Here is a 23,739-nt window from a genome sequence, read left to right on the forward strand (position 1 = left end):
GCTCCGAGACTGGGAGCGGTGCCGAGAATCCACGCTCGGAGATAGAGGGTGTAGCAGGGCAGGCTTGCCCCTGGATTGCACCGTGCGGAGCGGATGCGGTGCCGCGGTCTGAGACGGTGCCGGTTCCGTGAGGGCAATGAGTCTCTCACCATCGCAAACGTCTCCGGCGTAGACGGGAGACACGGCTCAACCACGGAACGGGGCGGGGAGCCAGTCCGCACCGGACTCAGCGGCCCTACTACCGGTGCCAGAGTCAACGGTGTCGATGCCGGCGCCTGTAACCTCAGACGTTCCGATGCCGGACGCGACTCCACAGCCAGTGCAGGGGGCGCCGGTGCCTGCTGTTGCGTGGCAGTCTCCTGTGTTTTACGGGGTCTCTTGTGACCCGGAGACAGGGAACGGCGCCGAGGGGCTTGTGGCGAACGCGGTGCCGATGGAGGACGGAGCCGTGGGGTCTTATCCGCATCTCCTCGCAGTGCAGTACCCGAGGCCGCCGCCGGGGCGCTGCGCACCGAGGCGTTCGATGCCGGAGCTTGGCGTGCCGAAGGAGGGTCTGGGCTAAGTGCCGCCTCCACAAGGAGTTGTTTAAGACGAAAGTCCCGCTCCTTTTTGGTCCTGGGCCGAAAAGCCTTGCAGATCCTGCACTTATCAGTCTGGTGAGACTCCCCTAAACACTTTAGACAAGAGTCGTGGGGGTCTCCCGTTGGCATAGGCTTAGCGCAGGTCGCGCACGGTTTAAAGCCAGGAGCCTTGGGCATGAGCCCGGCTGCACGCCGGGGGGAAAGGGGGAGATGAAAACCCCCTTACCCCCTCTAACTACTTATAACTACTCTGTAACAGCTATTAAACTACTAAACTATACTAAATCTATAACTATACAACTAACAACTAACTACAACAATAACTAACAAGGAAAGCTAGGGAGAGTGGAGGACAGCTATGGCGCTCCACAGTTCCAACGACCGTCACGGGCGATAAGAAGGAACTGAGGGGGCGCTGGGTCGGCTGGGGTATATATCCAGCGCCATGAAGGCGACACTCCAGGGGGCTCCCCAGCCAACCCACAGGGTGTTGCTAGCATAGAAAATTCTCCGACGATCGTGCACGCGGCGCGCGCACACCTAATTGGAATCGATATGAGCAAGCACTCGAAGAACTGAATGTTTATGAAAAATTACAAACTCTCTTGAGAAAAGATTTTGTTATTAAATGGATAAGCAAAAAGAATGTGAATTTATATTTTGTTTATACATTGTTTAAAATAATATAAAATGTTCCATCAACATAGACCATTACCAGGTCATTGCCCGAATTTTATAAATGTAACCTGCCACTGCTAGTTTCATCTGAATTTTTGCTAGTTTCACTTGAACTTTTCTCAGCTGTCTATTAAGTACAAGCAGTGACTTACCTGAATGTCGTCTGTACCACCAAGGATAAAAACATCTTTAGAATCACGATGAGGAAGAACAATGAATTCAGTTGTTTTCCAAGAATCCTCCACCTGGTTGAGAAAATTATAAACCTTGTAAATCTACTTACAATACTAAAACATTTAGGTTTTACAAAGTAAATAAAGTGTAGAAAGTCTAATTCCAACTAATGAAAAAACTGCCCTTTCACCTAAAAAAAACCCAACAACAACGAGGAGTCCAGTGGCACCTTAAAGACTAACAGATTTATTTGGGCATAAGCTTTCATGGGTAAAAATCCCAATTCTTCAGATGCATGGGACTAAACAGACACTGTCAAATGATTGTTTTACTTTGTAGTGTTTGTTCTCTCTTCTCAGAAGAAAAAGGGAAAAAAATCTCTGCTGACTTTGTCCTTTTCCATTTAACAAGCATCAACCTTTTTCTTATTTTGCATAAAACTATAATAAACAAAGCATGGTTTTTGTCTGTTTACAATAATGTCAACTTGCATAGAGACTCTTCAAGCCAAAACATGATTTCAGCACAGACTTGCTGACATCAGGGGGTATGTGCTACTGGAGAGGCAGCCGAGAAGGCACAGAACATTCTGTGGGCCCAACATTCTCTGCCAAGGACAGTTCTGTTAGACAGTGCACCTGCTGCATCAGTCTCTGCCTTTGTAAGCCCCCTTGAACATGCTCCTTGGAAGGGCAGAGGTCTATTATGACAGAAACTGTATTTCTGCTTTATATTTCGCTCAAATATAAAAATTCTACTTACCATTAATGTGGTACTTATATACTGTGTATATACTTATATAAGTACTTATATACATATATATTGAGACACACATTCTTTCTTAGTCATCCATAAAAAGGTCAAGGTTTTCAGCATATTGTCAAAAACAAAGACAAATGTTTGTTTGTAAAAGTTACCTTTTTGAGAATGGTCTCTAAGGAAGCTTCTCCAGAAGCTTGTCCAGAAACATCCTGAATTTCTTGAGAAAATTCAAAAGCACTGAGCTCAACCAGTCGAGCCAAAGATAATGGGTATTCCACATCCACCAGTGGTGCATTAACTATTTGCTCCAAAACTGCCCAGTGCCTGGGTTTCAAAAAGGGGTTTCTTAGGTCTGTGATAACTGGAAGCTGGAAAAGTAAAACAAACAATATATTTATTTTTCATTCATGTATTTTACAACCCTAGCGCTCTCTCAAAGCACCATCTTTTACATAGAGCTTGTAAGTAGAACTCGTAAAAGACTTTTGATCAAAATTTTTATTTAGTTATTTTTAGAAACAAATGATCCTTTTCCCCCCAGTTTCTTTTTGTTTGAAATTTTTGGCAAAAAACAAAATCGTTTAGTTTTCAAAAACTGAAGTTTTCTGTTTTTTGTTTTTTCACTCCCTTTCCATTTTGCCTCTGGACGAGTTATATAAAATGAGGGAATCTTTGAAGTTTATTGAAAAATAAATAGTATAGTTTAACTTCATGTTTTTCTAAAAAGCTTTTTGGAAAGGGAATTTCAGGTTGCTATTTTACCTTTTCTCTCATCTTCTCCACATTCCCCTTGAGCCGGGGCACTATATTATTGGGTGGCAAACCCTTTTCCAATTGATTCACAAATTTGGCGTACTTGGAAACCTGAGAATTCAGGTATTCTGGATCCAAGCTATCAAATTTACACTGTGAAAACCAAACAGAGAAAATATATTAATTAATGGTCACATTCACTTTGAATAGTACCTTACTCCACAAAGAAATCACTGCAATCAATGGCACTACTCATACAGTAAGGCACTACTCAACATAAGTAAGGATAGCAAAATCTGACACACAGTGCATCCAACAGTTACAGTATATGGTCAGATCCTGCAATCCTTGGGCACTCAAAGGCTTCAAAAGGCAGTATATTCTAAAGCAAAGCACTATTATATACACGTAATCCATTAAACACAGGTAAAAGAAAGGTACTACAATAGAACACTAATGATAGGGAGACTCAGTGAATTTTGCAAATTAAAAAGAAAAGGCTCTACTGTGGTTTGATAATAGGCAAAGCTGGCACTTTTGATGCCTGCAGTCTTCCACTGCCACAATTAGGGTGACCAGATAGGGACAGTCCCGAATTTTGGGGCTTTTTCTTATATAGGTACCTATTACTTCCCACCTCCTGTCCTGATTTTTCACACTTGCTATCTGGTCATCCTAGCCACAATATATGGAATGACCACAGTCTTTCTTAAACAACTGCACAACAACAAAGTACAAACACAAACAGGTTTCCACACAACTCAAGTCCCAGCATTGTCTGCCTTGTTTTCACCAGGGACCAAGCCTTGTCTAAAGCTCTATACAGCACACACAGACATCTAGTAGGTAATTAATATACAGCAAGTAAATACACCATGACACCAACTACCATACCATGACAAGAGGTAGGGTGAGATGTACCATATACCTTTCAGATGCGGAATCCCTCTATGCTCTGGTGGAAGAAGGCTCCCACTTAGGGTGTGTGGCAGCCTGATATACAATAGGAAACACACCTCAATATTTTATAGGAGGGCACAAATGGAGCCAAATTTGATCTAAACGAGCAGAAAAGACTAAAAGTAGTGGGGGAGGTAGAAATTACAAAACACTAGTATTGAGAAGTATGAGACACCTCGCACAGCACAAAAATCAACCTTTCTTCTCCATTTATTTTGTTAGTTTTCACTGACAGAATCTAAGATAGCTGCATACATTACTATAGACCTTGAGGAAACACTCATAAAAATCAGCGCAAAGCAGATAAAATGTTGATTTTTCTGACTAATGCAGCTGCAGCAGCAGCGATAGGGAGCCCCTCTTCCAGTCAGCAGTGAAACAGGAACTGACAGCTAGAGGCCCTAAGGGCTAGTTCATCTCCTCAACAGGAAGAGAACATCCCATCGGTTGGAGGGGAGGTGCTGGCCGCCCTAAACCTCTGAAGTCATGGCAGTTCCCACCAGTACAGCACTGGGAACCCACACACAAGAATGGGGCATTACTATAATGACTGAGGCTTTATATGCTGTCTCATAATAATATTATTTATTGATTTATATGTACTGCAGGAGCACCTAGAGCCATTGTGCAGGACCCCAGTGTGCCAGGCGCTGTACATCATCTAATGAAAAGATGGCCCTGGCCATAAACAATTTCCAATCTATGGATATTATTATAGAGACAATCGGTGGTTAGAACACAGAAGGTATCAGTGAGATGTTTAAATTACTGGCAGGTAAATATAAAACAAAAATTTCTTCACAAATCATGCAGTCATCCTGTGGAAATTACTACTGCAGGCAGTCAGAATGTCCAAAACTATAGCTGGATGTGAAGAGGAGGTGAAAGAATTTTACAACCCAGAAGAATATTAGCTGTTTTGTTGGCCAAGACACGAGTAACCAAAACTCATACTTTGCGGTGTCATCTGACCACTGCAAGGTCCAACTCATTACTCCTGGGGGCATTCTGCATCAAAAAATTAAAAATTCTGCATACTATATTTTAAAATTCTGTCAAGTTCTGCAAATTATATTTGTCAAATAAATGTGGAGACTCCAGCATGGCATTGGGGAGCACAGGCTACTGTCTGCACAAAGGTGGGAGATCACTGTGCAGCTCCCCCCCCTCGCCCCGGGACACGGACTCAGCGGAGAGGCTGCACCCAACCCTGACACAGCGCAAGGACTGGGCCTGCCTCTCCTTGCCAGATGCGCCAGGTGTGGGCAGGCAGGCTCAGCAAGGCAGGATCCAAGTGTGGAGGGGCTTAGCATGGGGAGATCCAGGTGTGGGTTGAGAGGGTTCTGTGTGGAACAATCTAGGTGCGGGCAGCTCAGTGGGGGATCCAGGTGCAGGGGGGATCTGGATGCACGTGGGCTTGTTGGAGGGTTCTGGGTGCAATGGTAATGGGACTCTGCAGGGGGGGTCCAGGTGAAGGTGGTTGGGGAGCAGCATGGGGGTGTGGGGGGATAGCACTCGGAAGGGGTGTGGGGGTGGGGGGCTCAGTGGAGGGGGCAGTTGCTGGGGGAGTGGGGCTCAGTGGGGTGGGGATCCAGGTGGAGGTGGCTCGTTGGGGTGGTCCAGGTACAGGGGGAGTGAGGCTCATTGGCGGGGGGGGGTTCTGGGTGCAGGGGCCTGAGGCTTGGTGGGAGGGTCTGGGTATGAGGGATATGGAGGCCCGGGGGTTGGGTGGATGGGGGAGCAGCTCCCTGTACAGGGATCCCTCCCCCTGCAGCTGAGGAGCGATGGGTGCAGGAAGTGTATGTGTGGCGGGGGGGAGGGTTGCGGCGCATCCTACAGCTGGGGGAGAAATCTGGGGGTGTGTCTGACACGGCCCCGGATGCCATGCAGGGGAAGAGGAAGTCCCATCCTCCCCAGCCCAGCCGGGACTAGCAGCTGAGCCTGGTGCAGGGTAGGAGACACCAGCCAGTTTTTCCCCAGTCCGGTCTCCTGCCCCACAATCATTTACCTCTCTGCTGGCTGCCCTGGACACCTGAAACATACTGCTGGGGAGGGACACATGAGAAAGTCATTTTTCTGTGGGGAAGCAAAGAAATCTGCGAGGGACATTAATTCTGCGCACGTGCAGTGGCAAAGAATTCCCCTGGGAGTAACTCATGTATATTTTGAAGAGAAGCCTGAAGAAAGCCAAATGAAGGAAAGTGAAACTTTATCTAAGGGCAGACTATTTTTATCCTGTTTTGTTTTGTTTTTCTTTTTCTACTTTAGTAGCCTTAGTAACTGCAGATATCCATAGTGACACTGAAAGATTAAGTAGCCTTCAAAACCCAAATGTTTGTTCTAAATGGTTAGAATAAAACTTACTTATCTACAAAATTCCTGCCATGTTATTCAGACTTTACAATTTGCTTCACAATACTCACAAGATAATATATAGAGCAATTCAAGAAGCATAACCCCTGGAATAACTTACAAAAATATTAGCTACATAGTAATCTTTTAAAGCTCTGTGATGCAAAAATCTATAATGCTATTTTGGAAAAATAAAAGAAACAGTATTTTTTCTACATATTATAAACTGGAATTTTATATTATAAACTGTATTATACATCATTTTTATACTTGGTCATTTAGGAATCAGAGCATTTAATTTACCTCCATCCATTCTGTTTGGAGTATTTCCCATTCAGAACAAGAATCCCAAAGCAGCTGTTTGAGTTTCAGTTCTGCACTAACTTCCTCCAAAGCATCAAATTTTGAAATTTCCACCTTAAAAGAGAAATTTAAAAAATCATTTTAAAAACTTCTTATAAAACAATCTACTGTATATTTTTAAAAATACCCACTTCACATTTGCCAAATTCTACAGTTAACATTGGGGAGGGAGTGGGGATACCAATTTATCATATTGCTTTAGGAGCAAATAATCTGTTCTAAACCACATTTCTTCTTAAATACTTTTGTGCAAAAGATATGAAATTATTGTGAACTCCATGCAGTTGTCTTGACTCCTTTTATCTACTGCAGTCAGTAAACATTGCAGTCTATTGAATAATTTTTAGTCAGTTCTGTGAAAAACTGCCAAGGCACATACATTGCATTAAAACAGTTCTCTCCATCTGTGCGGAATATTCAACACTAAACAAAGATATGCTTTAGGCAGCTGGAAAAGCTCTGTTTGATGTCCATAGTATACCCAGTCCTGAGAAGGATCAGTGACATTCCCTTTAATTACAGGTAGAAGAGCTCTCTCACTATAACAGATTGCAATAATTCTATTTATCACCCATAACCAAAGCAAATTTATGATAACTCAACTGCCCATGTTTTCAGATGGTATTGTGGCCACCTAAATATTATGAGGATCCAGGTGCTACCCAAAGATGGCATTAGGTTAGTAACTAGCAAATGGACATCTTCCAAAAAAGTCTGTTCTTTCCAACAGCACGCTAGTGCTACTTACCCCTCTAAACCTACTGATTCGGCTGTACATATGTATCCACTTAAAGCACATTTCCAACCCCATGGAAATTAAAGCCTCCTTCAATATAGTTCTCAGGAGTTATGACATACAGTTGTGTAACCCACAGTGCTTTCAACTACTAGAAGTGGAACCTTTGAAAGAAGTCTCAGCTGTTGTATTGTCAGATATTGTACCGACCAAAGTTACAAGCTCTAGTGGCCATTCCAGCAATGTAGGTACCTTCTGAGCAGCAAATAAGTTGTAAGGTGAATGCTTACAAAGCTTACAAACTACCTGTCATCAGCAGTCCTCATCAGCATTACATTTATAGCCACACAAACATCCAGGCATGGTGGCAAAGCTCTCATCTAACGCTCATGAGGCCCTCATAAAACAGATGGTTCATAGATAGTACAAATGAAGTCATTGTTTGTCACTTTTGTTTCTTTAATGTAGCTCTTACAAGGGTTATGCTCCAGAAGAACTCTGGTTTCCAAGCCTATAAGGAATCCCAAAGCCCAACGGAGTCACAGAGTCTAAAGAGGAAAAAGATCTATTAAAAGACGTAGCCCAACTCCCTGCCAATGGAGGATTGCTCCCTACTGCACATTTCTTGTGCATTTTTTCCTAGCTGAACAGGCCAATGGGGGAGTCCAGGTGGCTGCCATAGGCTGTTCCATGGTATTATCTGAACATTCGAATCAATCAAGGTACTTCCTCAGTGGATTAGCTCCTTCAATGCAGACACATCAAAGAAGGTACAGTGTATGGACATGTGGACTCCCTCATGAGCCTGTTTGATTAGGAAACAATATACCAGTAAACGTGAAATAGGACATGGGTCTAGCTGAGCCATATCGGAAGTGAGCCACAAACAATCCCCAGACTTATAGCTGGGTCTTTGTTACTCCCACTCCCCCAGTAGCTGATGGAGATTGTGATTTTCATAAATTCTCTTTAAAATGCTTACAAAGATTACAAAATCCATTGTTTTAATTAGGACATCACACACAATTTTTCAAAGGAGCCTCAATCCAGCCTTCACTTGTGCATGAGCAGGTTTGGGCAAGAAATACCTATTTCCAAAAAGACACTAGCCAGGACATTGGCTTTACAAAGTTCTGCTATTCAGAAACATTTGTTTGTTTAACACTGCAAAAAATACAGTTCAATTCAGGTTTCATAAAAGTCCAGCAAAGAGCTGGGAAAAAAATTACCTTAAAATTCTTCTGGTACGATTTATACTGGAATGCCCGTTTCTGTAGCTCATCTAGAATGGTTTGCAAGTCTGTTAGAGTTTGTTTTACTTTGGCTTGGTCAGCTGCAATATCCAAAATCTGTGGGTCCTGTTTAGCAAAAACAACTTTTTGTTGGTTTGTTAAATTTAGCTTTTAGTCCAGGTTGAGATAAACATCCTATATTCCAGGCTAATGGAAATAAGTTTTAAACTCAGTAACATATACAACCAATAGTTCAATATTCAAACGTATAGCATAACGTATGTGTGATGAGATTTAATCTATTTTAAATGACCAATGTAAATAGGTATGGAAAAGTTATCCAGTATCAAAGATTCCAGATCAAATCTCTTCTCTTTATAAATGAAAAATATATTCTCTCCCCGCCATCTTCAATTTGCCATCAGTTGGTGAAGGTTAGCTCCCTAACCGAATAGATCATGGAACCTCACTATGCCATGGCTAGAGCTACACATTAAGGGCATCTTTCCAGGACCTGATTGCTTATGGCAACATCTGTGAGGAAAACCTGCAGTCAGGCAAGTCATGGTCCCTTTTATACCCATAATCATGGAATCATAGAATCACAGGACTGGAAGGGACCTTGAGAGCTCATTTAGTCCAGTCCCCTGCCTCATGGCAGGACTAAGTATTATCTAGACCATCCCTGACAGGTGTTTGTCCAACCTGCTCTTAAAAATCTCCAATGCTGGAGATTCCACAACCTCCCTAGGCAATTTATTCCAGTGCTTAACCACCCTGACAGTTAGGAAGTTTTTCCTAATGTCCAGCCTAAACCTCCCTTGCTGCAATTTAAGCCCATTGTTTCTTGTCCTATCCTCAGAGGTTAAGAAGAACAATTTTTCTCCCTCCTCCTTGTAACAACCTTTTATGTATTTGAAAACTGTTATCATGTCCCCTCTCAGTCTTCTCTTCTCCAGACTAAACAAACCCAATTTTTTCAATCTTCCCTGATAAATCATGTTTTCATTTTTGTTGCTCTTCTCTGGACTTTCTCCAATTTGTCCACATCTTTCCTGAAATGTGGCACCCAGAACTGGACACAATAATCCAGTTGAGGCCTAATTAGCGCAGAGTAGAGCAAAAGAATTACTTCTCGCTTTTAAAAACATGTACATTTCAAAATATGTCTAAGCATTACAGATCAAATCCTGCCCCTCTATCCACAGCACCCTGGTTACAATGGAACTGGTGTGGTTCCCTTGCCAGTGGTAGGAAGATGAGGATTTTGGGACTCCTAGTGGGGTCTGAGGGCAGAAAAGTGAAGGAGCAAGTGCCAAGCTGATGAACCCCATCACATGTAGAGGCAGTACGTATGGGGGACATTGCTGAAGCTCTGAGACAGGTTGGGGAGAAGGATTTCATCCCTCCAGTCCCTGAGAGACCCACTGTGATAAGATCTGCTCTGTTTGGGTGCAGAAGATACAATTTGGTCCTATATGTTTAGATCCATAAGGCCAAATCCTGCCCTCAGAAATACTGTGCAACCCTTCAACTCATACATCACAATTTAAAATGTGAGCATTGGCATCGGATTACAGATCACACCTTACTTCACACTGTTGAATAGACTGTTGATAACTTTATAGTCCTTACTACTGCTCGGTTGTCTTGTTTTAATAAAACACAATTGCAGAAATTCTATACAGTATAAAAATAATGTAAACTGCTCTTTGCAAACCTGGGCTTGCTGTTTCACTTCTTTCACTTCCTCATTTAGCTCTACAACATCTTGGTCTAAATGTTGACAAAATTTGGTAATGCTGGAATCTCTTTCACCCACTGATTTGTCAATTGCATTGCGAACCGCAACAATGGATGGTTTCAGAGTTGCAAAAAGAGCAAAATCTTCAGGAGGTGTCGGTACTTGGTACTGTTCAATAAGCTGATACATCTGAGTTACCACATTTCCTTCTTCTTCAAGGCTTTCAATCTGAAAAAATAGTCATACTTCAACTATTGTGAATCAACCATGTTTTCGTAAGTAATCCTTACCATTATTTAATCTTAGTTACATTGCTGACAGTATCAAAATATGGTTATTACAGTAAAATAATTTTAATAAGGGGAAGAAAACAAGTCCTAGCCAGGTTAATTATGTCCCTGAATTTTTTCATTTCTTATATCACTACTGTTTGAAAACAGAGTATGTCCAGGCTGCTGGAGAAGACAGAAATGTTTGGCTGGACTTGTGGCATCTTCTTCAATGTACCCTTCCTTAGCATACAGTATGTTATGTTACCATTTTATTCCATTATAGAGAGTTTTGATACCAAAATATTAGGCAGTGGCACATATAGTTACTCTCTCAGTTTGCTTTATTTTGCTGGTTGCAAATCAGTCTATTTCTGGATGTTCTGGAGAAGATGGATTTTGCTGCTACTAAAAGTGTGAAATTTCAGTCTAAAAGGAATTTGAGAAAGTTATTAGCAGCTGAGAAAGGGAGATTAAAAATTGAAAATGTAGTTCAATCTTTTATACAGCAGTCACCACCTGTGAATGCAATAAGAACACATTTTTCAGCTGGCAGTAATTAGAAACATTTTTAAAATGAAAACAGGCAGCTTTGTCCTTACCTGTGAAGTTGTCTCCTCATAAAAGGAAATCCTCTAGTCTGGAATGGACTATTGGTTTGGCCACACCACCCATGAGCATGCAGTGGCAGCTCACTGCCAAGGATTTCTAATATCACAGCTTCCCCCTACATATGCTTGGTAAACTGCATCACAAGCCTAGCAGACAACTTCCAATACTTCTGACCCTGAAACAACTAACAACATGTCCAGAAGCTGCCATCTTATCTCAGTGAGGTAAGAAAGATTTGTACAAAAAGGATGAAAAAGAAATCTCTTGGTGCAGTTGATAAGGGACAACTTTAGAAAGGAATTCCAAGATTGTCTGTAGGACCACGTTGCCATGACTAATCAGACATCAAAATCCTGTTCCTTCTCACAGAGGTGACTGGTATAAGAAAAGCTACTTTAAATGAAGAGGAAAAAACACTGAGGTTGTATTCCACAGTTCAAATGACTGTTGCATCAGCTAATCCAAGAACAACTTCTGACTGCCAATGGGTGTTTGGATAGAAGGACAGATTTTTGTCACAGCATACGTAAATCTGAGCACAGGAGGATGAGAAATTAGCATCTCTCTTCTGAAGGAATCATGAGAGCTCCTAATACAGCCACTTGGATTCTTAATGTATTGATTGAACAAAAACCAAATATAGGTCTTGGCTGAAACTGATTTAGCACTGAGGCCATGTTGCATACAATACATCAGGTTCTGAAGATATGGTAACAAATCTTGGAAGTAGAGTCTCCCATAGTCTGAAGGAGAACATTCTCCAGCTTGTTGGGATGACCAAATTCACAATTAATTCTTCCAAGTTTTAGGCTGTCAATTAAACTATGCCTTGGTCATGGCAGCACATGTGTTCCTGGCACCAGGATGTCTTTGATGACCATAAACACTAACAAGGACAGACTAAAGGAGAAGGCATCTATCTTCCATGCCTTGCTTTCCCATTCCCTGGAGCAGAAGAGATACCACTTTTGTTGCCATTTGAGTCAATCTGTGGATTCACCCACTCCAGGAAGACCAACTGAAGCATTTGCTGTTCAACACCCTCACTGTCTAGGTGAGAGTATCTGATGACTAAGCCAATTGGCCTGGCCGTTGATCATACCCTGCACAGAAGCAGCTGATATCATTAGGTTCCTCTTCCTGTACTGTGTACTAATACTTCCCATGGCACAAGTGAAATTCTATTTGTGCACCCAAGCCTAAAAGGGAGGCATATCAACTTGATCCTGCTAACTAGGACTTCTGTTAGAGACCTTTCCTGTGTCAGATTTCTGATCTTGCACCACCTTTTTAAAGGCTAAGGGACTGAACCTGGGAAGGTGAACTAGTTATCCAAGGACCTTGGCCATTGACAAGAGGAGCATCTGAAAAGGCTCTACATGTAAGAGTTACCACTATGCAGTGTCAGCACAGAAAATCATCAGTCTCAGAAGCTGGAGGGGCTGCCAGATAGTACCCCACTGCTAGAGGAGAAGGATACTCATAGATAGTGTCCCTGCTATGCTTGTTTTCTCTAGTCACATCCTCCACTAAGCTCTGTGCATCATGAGCCTGCCAGGAGAGGAGTGAGGAGGAGGGAAAAGAACTCCAGACATAGCCAGTGACCAAAGCCATTCAACATCAAACTGAGCAGAGAGAGCTCTTCTCTTCTTGAGCTGCTTCTACCATAACACTGGGCTTGAGACACAGTTCCCAATTTTATAAAGAGGAAAATGTGGCACCCAAACTCCTCACCACTGTGCTGTCTCTGTGATGTGATATGAGACATCTCTGTGATGGGAGTGGTCAGCTCAGTAGTCCATTCCTGACTAATGAACTGACTGCGTATAAGCAAAAAAATATAACACGAGTTTGATATTAACTCTGATCCAGTCTTATAATTTCTAGTGATGTTCCATTGAGAAATGATAATGTACAAACTTTATTTTTTACTTTTGTGGGGGTCTGCAGCATGTGAACACATGGTCTTCCTTACCCACCTTTTTCAATAAACTACATATATAAAATATACTCTCAGATTCCTAAGGCAGTGGCCCCTCCCCCCCATCTCCTGAAAGACAGAATGTACTTACTCGTTCCTGAATTTCATCAAGGAATATCAGGCTATTCACATATTCTGTAGTTGTGGATGGGAGAAACTCAAGTTTAAATTTGGCATCTTGTGCCTCAGCTATAATGTCAGTCACTTTTTTCTTCCCAATAACTGGAAGCATATCATTAATGACCTAGAAAGCAAAGGGAAATACTAGATTGTGTAAAATATTCTTAAAGCTAGAGGTGAAAGGTCAATAAATTCATGCTAATTTGGCCTGGATGGCAGTGAGTTCTAAAGATGAAGAGCCCTCATGGAGAATGCTCCTTTCTTTTTAACCAACGGAGCTCCAGCTCGAGAGCCTCCACTGATCTCAACTGTGGCAGTAGGTCATAGGGAGAGGTGAACTCTCTCAGTTAGGGAGGTGCCAGGCCAATTAGGCCTTTTTCAGAGCAGATCATTTTAAACTTGATCCTATAACAAACAGGCAGCCAGTACAGATCCCAAAGCACTGGCACTGTGTGCTCATGGCAAGATACTCCACTTTACAACCAAGATACCACATTGTAATATTTCGCAGTACATCTTAAAGGATGTTGCAATGTACCTGTGAAATTAGTGTATGAACTGAGTTTAAAAACAGGATGAACCCAGGATATTGCTGGAGATGTCATAACATTTTTTATACTAGAATATAAATAACAGTAGAACTTTAAACAAAAGGAACTGGCCAGCTTGTCCAGTTGCATCACTGGGCAGTCACTGACCTTAGCAAAACTGAAATGGAATAAATTCTTGCTATATTGCCTGTAGACTTACCTCCAAGCAGCGCTTTGGTGATGGTATTAATTTTTCTTTCAGTTTTCTAGCATCTATAAGCAACAAGCCTAAATTTCTTTTCTGCTTTATAGCCAAAGCATCTTTGTGTTCTCTGTGATATTTCTCCAGTTGTTCCGCAAAGAAATCGACACCTGTGTATTATGACAGTGTCAAACTAAAAATAATAACTGACACTTTGTCTGAAAAATGCTTTATCAAAAGTGTATGCACAATTGTATTACAGAGTTGTAAACAGAACGAAACATATCTAGAACTCTGATCATCTAAACAGAAACCAATGCAAACATCTGCTATTCAATAGAACAATGTACTGAAACTACAGACAGAGCTATGTGTCAGTGTTTCAACTCTAAGGTTCAATTTTAAGAGATAGACACAGACCATTCAATTTGGATAAAACAACCTTCGCCCAAAGCTAAAACCAAGCCTTTTGAAATTTAAGTTCTATAAAGTTTGATTAACTTTTTCTTTTTAAAGGCATGACACTTGTCCTCACTGAGTAAATAAACATAAAGGGAATGGGGACCTACTCTGGTTTATGAAAGGGCAGTGGGTAGGGAGAGGCTGTGCCAGGGCCGAGGGAAGAAACCATCTACTGGAGGGACAAAGGTGCGCTGTTGCTGGAGGCAGTGGCCCTTGCATGGTGTAGGTAAACATCAGTACCTGCCTAGCACACCGGAGAAATACTGAAATACTCAAAATGCCAAAGCACTATCTGACTGTACACCAGGGCCACCGCTCTATGAGACAGTACTGTATCAGAGCTCCTTTTGGCATCAACACTTCTGAAACCACAAATGTCAGCTTGAAACATCAGAAGAGCATGCACCCTGGGTAGATGGATCCTTTTGAGGTCTGGATGTTGGAAGGATTTTAAGGCATTAGATCAGTGGCTCTCAACCTTTCCAGACTACTGTACCCCTTTCAGGAGTCTGATTTGTTTTGCATACCCCCAAGTTTTACCTCACTTAAAAACTACTTGCTTATAAAATCAGAAGTAAAAATACAGAAGTGTCACAGAACACTGTTACTGACAAGTGGCTGACTTTCTCATTTTTACTATATAGTTATAAAATAAATCAATTGGAATATAAATATTGTACTTACATTTCAGTGTATAGTATATAGAGCAGTATAAACAAGCCATTGTTTGTACAAAATTTTAGTTTGTACGGACTTCGTTAGTTCTTTTTATGTAGCCTGTTGTAAAACTAGGCAAATCTCTAGATGGGTTGATATCCCCCCTGGAAGATCTCAGAGTACCCCCAAGGGTACATGTATCCCTGGGTGAGAACCACTGCATTAGACCACTGAGTGTCTCTCAAGGGTAGATGTGAAACTTCCATTTCTTTCTTTGCCTTAACTGTCTTATTATTTATTATTATTCTCAGACAAAGAACCACACTAACTTGGAGTTAAAGTTGAGATCACATAGAAGTAATTTAGGGTAACACACATTATAGGGATGTTATAATTATCACAAAAAAACCCAAACATTACAAAAACTAGGAAATTCGGAGTTAAGGTTAAACGTCAAAGAAATTGGCACATTGAGGAATGGAAAGGCACAGTTCAGGCACCTTTAACCTAAGGACACAACCTTAACTCTTGGCTGTAGTGACACCATGTAATAATAGGCTTAATCCTAATTGTATGGCTATTAGTGCTTGTGGTCCCAGAGAAGGCTAAAGTAATTTTTAAAGACACGGTAGTTTTCTCATACTTTCCCCTCTCGTGACATCGCTGTTGAACAGTGAAGATTTTTTTAAATCCAGCAGAAGGCAGCAAGGCACTCTCACAGTTGTTGGGTGGGCAAGTGTCCAGCAGATTCTCTCTCCAGCCTCTGTCTAGTGTGTGTCCAGACTGTGCAGCAGCGGATGGCTCAGGGCTGTCATCACTGGAACCTCTTCTTCTTTCTCAGTGGCTCTGAGGGCTTCTGGGCTTGGTAATGATACTGGGCAGAGGGATGCTGCCTGAAATAAGTTTGTTGTCTTTTTGCTTCCTCTCTTGGGACAGGAACACACAGACCCAACCATACAGAGTCACCCTGGCTCCGTTTATGAATGGAGGACTTTGTCCATTTTAGAATTAAAAAGTTCATTACACTCAAAAAGAAGGGCTTTGATTACAGTTTTGACATCCCTGGACAGGGACAGGAGCTAGGAAGACCTTCTTATTGCCACTTATGTGACCATAATACATGTTGCAGCATCAGATACATCCACTGCAGCTTGCAGGAAAGTGTGAGCCATCAGCTGTCCCTCAATCGTGATGGGTTTTGTTCTCCTCAGTAGTCCTGTGGTAGCTTGTCCACAAACTGAGACAGCTTATCCCCAGTTCATGTAATCATACTCGGAAATGAGGTAATACTTGGTAATAAGCCAGGGAGGATGACAGACGAATTTGCAATTGAAGAGGCTGAGTTTCTTCCGGCCCTTCTTTCTAGGTGTGAATTTGGGAGGTCCCTGGTTTTTTGACATTTTCTGTAGTGCAACTACTACAACTGATCCCAGTGCAGCTGGGAATAAAGGTATTTAAAAATCCTATGGAAGAGACTTGGTACCTTCTGTCTTCTCACTTGGATGTGGTCAGTATTGATGCTGGTGTATGCTATAGGTCCTTTGCAGGCTTTAACGGTCCTTCGTTTATTGGCATGCAGAGCCTGTTGGGCATGGAAGGCTGCAAGATTTCCAGGAGCTTGTGAGATTTCTCCTGCACCACTTTTAGTGGTATATCCAGTGTCTCTGTAATGCATTTGATGAGGTCCTGAGACACCTTAAAATTATCCACTATGGCAAGCGCAGATGAATTTACTGTCTCATCAGTGAAGAATGAGCAGATTGCCATGGGGACCAGTTGTGCTTCCCCTTGCATTCAATACTCTTCTTTGCTTTCCTCCTCCTGCCTTTCCAGGATCTGAGATTGCACTAGTTGACCTACCTGGGATAGTCTATATTGCTTCTTTGGGGAGAGGAACTGTGGAAGGGGCAGATGATGCACACTTGTGTGAACACACCGCACACTACAGGGCATGCAGTAGGGCTAGGATTGGGATACGAGTACTGGAATAGGGAACGTATAGGAGGGTACAAGGAGGGATGTGCACTGTGAGTCCAGGTCAATTCCTATTGTCCCTTATAGAACCCTCCCTAGAGTCCCCTCCTGACCTCAATTCTGCTACAAAGCGGGGTAAGAAGGGTGAATAAGAATTTACTCTCTATTATGTCCAGACAGGGATGAGGAGGAGGGCTGTACAATCATGATTACCCCCTGAAGGGATTAAATTGGTACTGGAGATACTTCCTTTACTGGCTCTACCAACAGCTCAGAAGATGGTTGCTTAGATATCATCACCCTCAACCTCTGGTACAAGGCCCACAGTTAAATCTCTCATTACTGTATAAGCTCTGGGAACCAAGACAGCAGGTACTGATGCACTGGGTAATATGGAACATGGTTCCAAGGCGACCAGTATGGAAGTGCTCTCGGTACCGAGATGCGGGGTATTGAGGTTGGGGCTGAAGAACAGGTACTGAGAGAAACGCGATCTGCAGGCTTAGTGTATACTGCTGTAACTCTCTTAGTATCCAGTACTTAGTGCCAGAGGGGCCCTTTTCAAAGTTTAAAAAAAAAAAAATTAGTGGAGATATCCTATCTCCTAGAACTGGAAGGGACCTTAAAGGTCATTGAGTCCAGCCCCTACCTTCACTAGCAGGACCAAGTACTGATTTTGCCCCAGATCCCTAAGTGGCCCCCCTCAAGGACTGAACTCACAACCCTGGGTTTAGCAGGCCAATGCTTAAACCACTGAGCTCTCCCTCCCCCTTGAATGGTTGCCCTTGAATGGTTGAGCCTGAGATGAGTCAGAAGTCTGGTGCACCAGAGAAGGGGCCCTGTATCCTGGCCTGTCTTTGGAACAGTGCTCCTTTCTGCGTTTGTCAGAGGACGTCAGCACCAGAATGGAGGCAGGTGACTGGGGTCTCCTTAGTTGATGTAGGCCAAGAACTCAGGGTGGAATTTCAGCTCAACAGTTACTCCCAGAGAGGGTCCGAGGAGCTAACCAGAGGACTGTGGTCTAGCTACATCCTTGTTCTCAGTGTCCAAGGAGGCTTGCCTTGAGCACTGGGAGAGAAACAAGTTTTCTGAGTATACTTGGAGGAGTGAAATGTGGAATGTCTTCCTGTAGGCAAAATAGGCACCAAGTGTTCCCATCATTAAGTGGCACTGAAGTTCTGCACAAGGGGAAGGTTTTGAACCCATAGATTTCACTTCTGCCATTTTGCTAGAGCCCCTGAACAGGGCTGGGGGTTGTCTAGTTTAAAGACTAAGGGCTTGTCTACATGGGGAAATCAGTGTGCAGTAAGCTAGGGTGCCAATTAAAAGCACACTAGCTACTCTGCACTAACACCCCATACAAACATTCCTAATGTGCATTAAGAGTGCTCTTGGGCAGTTTAGTTTAACACATGCCCAAAGTGCATCAAGCTACTGTGCACAAAGACACTTTTCATGTGCAGTACGAGCGTCCATGCAGGCAGCTGGTGCAAGTAGCCAGTGTGCACGAGCTACTGCTGGTTTCCCCCCTCCCCCTCCACGTAGACCTGCCCTTTAAACTAACTAAGATATATTTATTTTTTCTATATACAAAGTTTTATAGCTAACAGGCAAAGAACTAACTGTATGAAGTAACAACTAACTAAGGAATAAGATTACCTACTAAGGGTGCATCTTCACTACCCGCCGGATCGGCGGGTAGTGATCGATCTATCGGGGATCGATTTATCGTGTCTAGTGTAGACGCGATAAAATCGATCCCTGATCGCTCTGCCGTCGACTCCGGAACTCCACCACAGCGAGAAGCGGACTGGAGTCGACGGGGGAGCGGCAGCGGTCGACTCGCCGCCATCCTCACAGCCAGGTAAGTCGACCTAAAATACGCAACTTCCGCTACGCTATTCACATAGCAGAAGTTGCGTGTCTTAGGTCGACTCCCCCCCCCGTAGTGTAGACCTAGCCTAACAAATGCTAGTGAGGAGCAGAGAAGCAGGAGGACACTGCAGGTGTTCATCTGACTGCCAAAGGTGGTAACAAGGAACTGAAGGATGGTTTGGCCCACTTAGCACTTTATGCCTTGTTGTGCATGATGGGGTATATACACAACACACTGGGATGGGAGGCGTTAAAGGACAGTACTGGGCCCATCTAGCCCTGCCCCTCCAATCCTGCAGCGCATGCTCCAACTGGAGGCAGGGTTGAAAAGGGAGCAACTGTCTCACAAGGTGGGAGGTTGGGGAGGAATACAGACCTACCCTGCAGCTTCCTGCCAAAAGGGGCTAGAGATGCCTCCCTGAAGCACCAGGACTGTATGCTGAGCCCAGTTGGGGCTGATGGTTTGGTTTCCTTTTGATTTTTCTTTATTTGGGGCCAGAAGCAGAAGGAGCAGTGGTAGGAAGTGACCCAGGGAGGGTAACTCAGAAGCTCCACTCCCTGCTCCAGGGGTCAATGCTGCTGACACTCCTAGGGCCCTGGGTCAGAGTCAGGTGGTGTGGATGGGCCCACGCTCGCCTACCACTATCCCATGACTGAGTGGACCCTAACCCTAGGCCACCTAGCCCACCAAGGACCCTACTACAGGAGGCACAAAGATGGCAAGGGGCCCACTGTTGGCCAAAAGAAGCTGATCTCACATGCATGGGGTGCATGCTCACTATCAGTGGAATGCATGTAGACAATCACTTGAGAAAGAATTCAAAATTCAGAGGGGCTCATATGTGCCTATCCCTGACAACCCCTTTCACTGCTGGCACAGAAGAGCAGAGAAGAAAATGGGAGCGGAGTAAAAACAGTTTTGTGCCTATCGATATTCAGAGTAGTCCTGGCAGAACAGATAAGAAGTCAAAAGGTGCAAACTAAGGCTCAGATCCCACAATCAGATGCACACAGACCCCTGCATGGAACAGCACTGACTTAAAAAGGATTCCACAGAGGCCACCTGTGCAGATCCAGTTGCAGGATCGGGGCTTAAGTACAGCTTTTTCCACTGTTGCAGATACAAATGGAGTTCATTCCATTGTTATCTTGTGTGCACACATAGTCACAGATTATTTTGTGTGAGAGTAAATAAATATTTGAACCCATGACTAATGCACTACTCCGCTGGAAATTGGTTTAGAGAACATTTATAACCAAATCAAGAGTAAATACCACAGATATTTGCTGCAATAACACAGAAAGCAAACAATGAAATATTACTATTTGCAAGAATCTTAGTTAAAAATTAGAGAAAAAGACAACTCACCATGTTCCTGCTGCTTCAGAGCTTCCAAATCAAGACTTTCATTTTCTTTGAAAAATAACCGAAACTGTTCAAAAGTGTCTGCATATAAGTTGGCTGCTTCAAATGCTGAATACACAGTTTCCTAAATGTTACACAAAAAAGTCATTGTACATAAGAATTTGCTTGGAGCAAACTAATAGAAGAAATGAAAACAATTCTACATGATACATTGACTCTTCTTTTTTGGTACTTTAAAAGAAAATTTCTGGAGGAACTGTAAGGTTCAGTGGATTGGTAATGGAATAGTGGTCTTTTATCTCTAGGTCGCCAGTCTGCATCTAACTCAGATCAATGGTGAATCAAATTCATTGCCATCTAAGGTCAGTTTGGTGACCTGGTTGAAAATATTTGGTAGTGTCAGTCCATTTTCCTTGTGGACAGGTGCCCATGAACATAACTGGTGTCTATTAGCCCAGTTTCAGCAAAGATTGCTGAAACGGCATGCAAACGGTCCTGTTGTATCAGCCTTAGCCATCCCTAGGGGCAGTACCTTCAGAAGAGACATGGCACACAGTGGTATTGATTAATTAATGTTTAACAAAAAAAATCAAATCTGAAATTGAAACTGTTTGATACCTTTATTTGCTGGATGATAGCTTGCAAATGCTTATCATCTTTAAACATGGTTGATAAACTTGGTCCTTCACCACAAGTCTTTTCTTCAGTTTTGTTATTAATAATAGGACGAGTAAAGGCATCAAAGTATTGATCAGGTACAAGATTAGCAACAGACAACACAGTTGCCTGAAACTGATTAATAATATCTGCAATACCTTCCTGTTAGACAACAGAAAACATCATTAACACCCTTTGAATCCTTCTGAATTGTGAAACAAATTAGGTGTGAAACATTTCCAAAATATAGTGCATTCATATGTATGCAAAGGTCTACGGCAGACTATCAATATGTCTCACTTCCAGACCAGCAGGAATGGGGAGTAGTGGAGAGGCAACCTGCTAAATACTGCTCTTGCCAGATAAGATACTAGATGGAGCCTCATAGGAAGAGCAAACAGGGAGAACCCAGAGGAAACCATCATTCCCCACTACAAAAGATACAGTAGGAGCCAGAAGACACTCTGCTTGTAGAGAAGAGCTTGTTCCCACCGACAGCTGATGCAGAATATCACTGTTGCACCATTGGATGTGGAGGAAGAGCTGACGAAAGCTATGCAGACTCAGTTAGCCCAGGTAGACAGTTTAATGCAGTAGCCGGCTTGTGCTACTGCATTAAAAATAGCTATGTGCAGGTTGAGGCACTTGCAGAGACCTGGGCTAGCCACCCAAGTTCAAGCCCATCCTACCCACGGGATCCAAGCCTCTGCCAGTGCTGCAGTGTTCACACAGCTCTTTTTTAGTGCACTATTGTGAGCTCCACAAGCCCACGTTTGTCTACCTGGGCTGGGAGGCTCACTCCCAGCTGCAGTGTAGACATACCCTGAGTGGCTACTGTATTAGGCAGCGGTCTGTATTCCAAAGGGTAGCAGGGGGAGACAATCAGGTAGAGAGTATGTACAAATGTGAGGATGTCACCTGTGAGTGTGGGATGAATCCCTAATGCATACAGGTATCTTTGAGATCCAAAGCACATAATCAGTTCCATTTTCATAGCGAGAGAGCTGTGGATCCCAAACATACAGGGATGGATTCACTAGGATGCTATAGCTATTTTGCACCACTCTAGTGACCAGGCAGCAAAACAAGATTTGCAGCTGCTTTGTGTCTCTGGACTCCATAAAAACAAGCAGGGCATACCAGTGAATCTGGCCCACAATCCTGACATTTCTGTTCAGTGAAACTGATTAAAACATGCAAGGAAAAGATAAATTGATACTTTCTTACAACAGACCTGGAAGTCATCCAAAGATGGTGCAAACAACAATGCATGGATCTCCAAAATTAACTCTGTAAGAAACATGGGCAAAAATGATTCTTCTTCATCCTGCCCTGCAGTCCCTGACACAGCCTGAAACAATGAAACCAAAACAATACAAATTTCAAAAGATCAGGAAATTTTTAAAAATCTTGGTTGAAAAATAAACATCACTTTTTCTCTATGACCCTGCACATTTCTTTTAAGCAGACAAAAGAAGAATGAAAAAGTCTGATACAACAAATAAATGTCAGGGGCCAATCCTGGATTCACTGAAATCAAAGGCAAAATTTCCATTACTTCAACGGGAGCCAAACCAGGCCTTAAACTCTTTGTGAACAAGCTTGCAAAGACAGATTCTTCTGATCTCAATTAAATTGGGTATAAATAAAGATTAACTCTGTCAAAGTCAATAGAATTACATCAGTGTAAAACTGTGGTAAGCAAGATCAGAATCAAGCCCTTGTCAGATAGCAGCAATTTTTGCACCCCTTGCTACAGATCAGAAATTTGCCTCCATATATACATGTAAGTGCATGCTTTTGCTCCTTGGTACCATATCAAAGGCCGAGAATTTGTGAATATATTAAAGGGTAAACGGGGCACTAAAGAAAAAGTCTGGAAGAAGAGAAATCCCATTTAAAGTCTGAGATCTCAATTCAGATATACAGGAATTTTTCCAGTTCTAGGAATTTAAATATAAGTTTCTTTGCAAAGGCCAGTTTGGCACATATTGCTTGCAAATGGGATGGGGAGGGAAAGTAGGATTACAAACGTGTAATTTTTGTTTCTTTACTGCACTGTAAATACTATAGCAGCCATAGATTACACGTAACAGTGCACTACTTTACTAACAGTAACTTTTGCAGGACAATGGAAGTTGAAGCTCTTTCTAAGAAAATGATAATCAGCATAGATTCACCTATTAATGAGAATAATGCAAGAATTTAAACTTTCCTAACAAAAATTTCCTCTAAGCTTCATTTTTAAACCAACCTATAAACAGAAAACTATGCTACATGTAGGCTAAGATTGCAGTCATTGGTCTTGCTGAGTACTCAGCACTTTTGAAATCACGCCATTTATTTATATGCCTCATTATGGACGAAAGGGATTTTATGCACTCATTTTTAAAAAACTTGGCCTCAGTTTTCATTGAAACACAATTACCTTTTTTTCAGAGACTTCAATTTTTTCCTCTGTATTCCACTTCTGTATGACATCTGCAGCAGGTGTCCTTTTCAACTTATCAGAAAGGTAGTTCAAAAGAGTAGTGACTGATTTTACTGCCAGGACATGCATAGTGTTCACTATTAGGTAGTCAGCAAGACGGATAAAGCTTGAGGGACAGAAGAAGGAAGCGCAATACTTTGTCACTTTCTGTGAATACAAGTCTCTGTGATAAGAGCGTTTGATTTTTATGGAAAAGTGTACCGTATAT

General features: G+C 42.6%; 1 protein-coding gene across 1 annotated transcript in view; it reads right to left on the reverse strand.

The window, feature by feature from the left end:
- LOC113409451 (dynein heavy chain 6, axonemal-like) overlaps window positions 1–23,739 on the reverse strand; it is a 184,948-nt gene that overhangs the window by 153,381 nt on the left and 7,828 nt on the right. The window contains exons 7-18 of the mRNA XM_026663373.1: window positions 23,469–23,637; window positions 22,275–22,391; window positions 21,002–21,202; window positions 20,387–20,507; window positions 14,068–14,219; window positions 13,289–13,441; window positions 10,312–10,563; window positions 8,589–8,717; window positions 6,564–6,677; window positions 2,958–3,101; window positions 2,351–2,563; window positions 1,412–1,504 (exon numbers count right to left, since the gene is read on the reverse strand). Of these exons, the coding sequence (XP_026519158.1) occupies window positions 1,412–1,504; window positions 2,351–2,563; window positions 2,958–3,101; window positions 6,564–6,677; window positions 8,589–8,717; window positions 10,312–10,563; window positions 13,289–13,441; window positions 14,068–14,219; window positions 20,387–20,507; window positions 21,002–21,202; window positions 22,275–22,391; window positions 23,469–23,637 (1,858 nt within the window). The remainder of the gene's footprint in view (window positions 1–1,411; window positions 1,505–2,350; window positions 2,564–2,957; window positions 3,102–6,563; window positions 6,678–8,588; window positions 8,718–10,311; window positions 10,564–13,288; window positions 13,442–14,067; window positions 14,220–20,386; window positions 20,508–21,001; window positions 21,203–22,274; window positions 22,392–23,468; window positions 23,638–23,739) is intronic.

Source organism: Terrapene carolina, unplaced genomic scaffold (assembly GCF_002925995.2).
Source record: "Terrapene carolina triunguis isolate 2854851 unplaced genomic scaffold, T_m_triunguis-2.0 Scaffold33392, whole genome shotgun sequence".
Classification (NCBI taxonomy): Eukaryota; Metazoa; Chordata; order Testudines; family Emydidae; genus Terrapene; species Terrapene triunguis.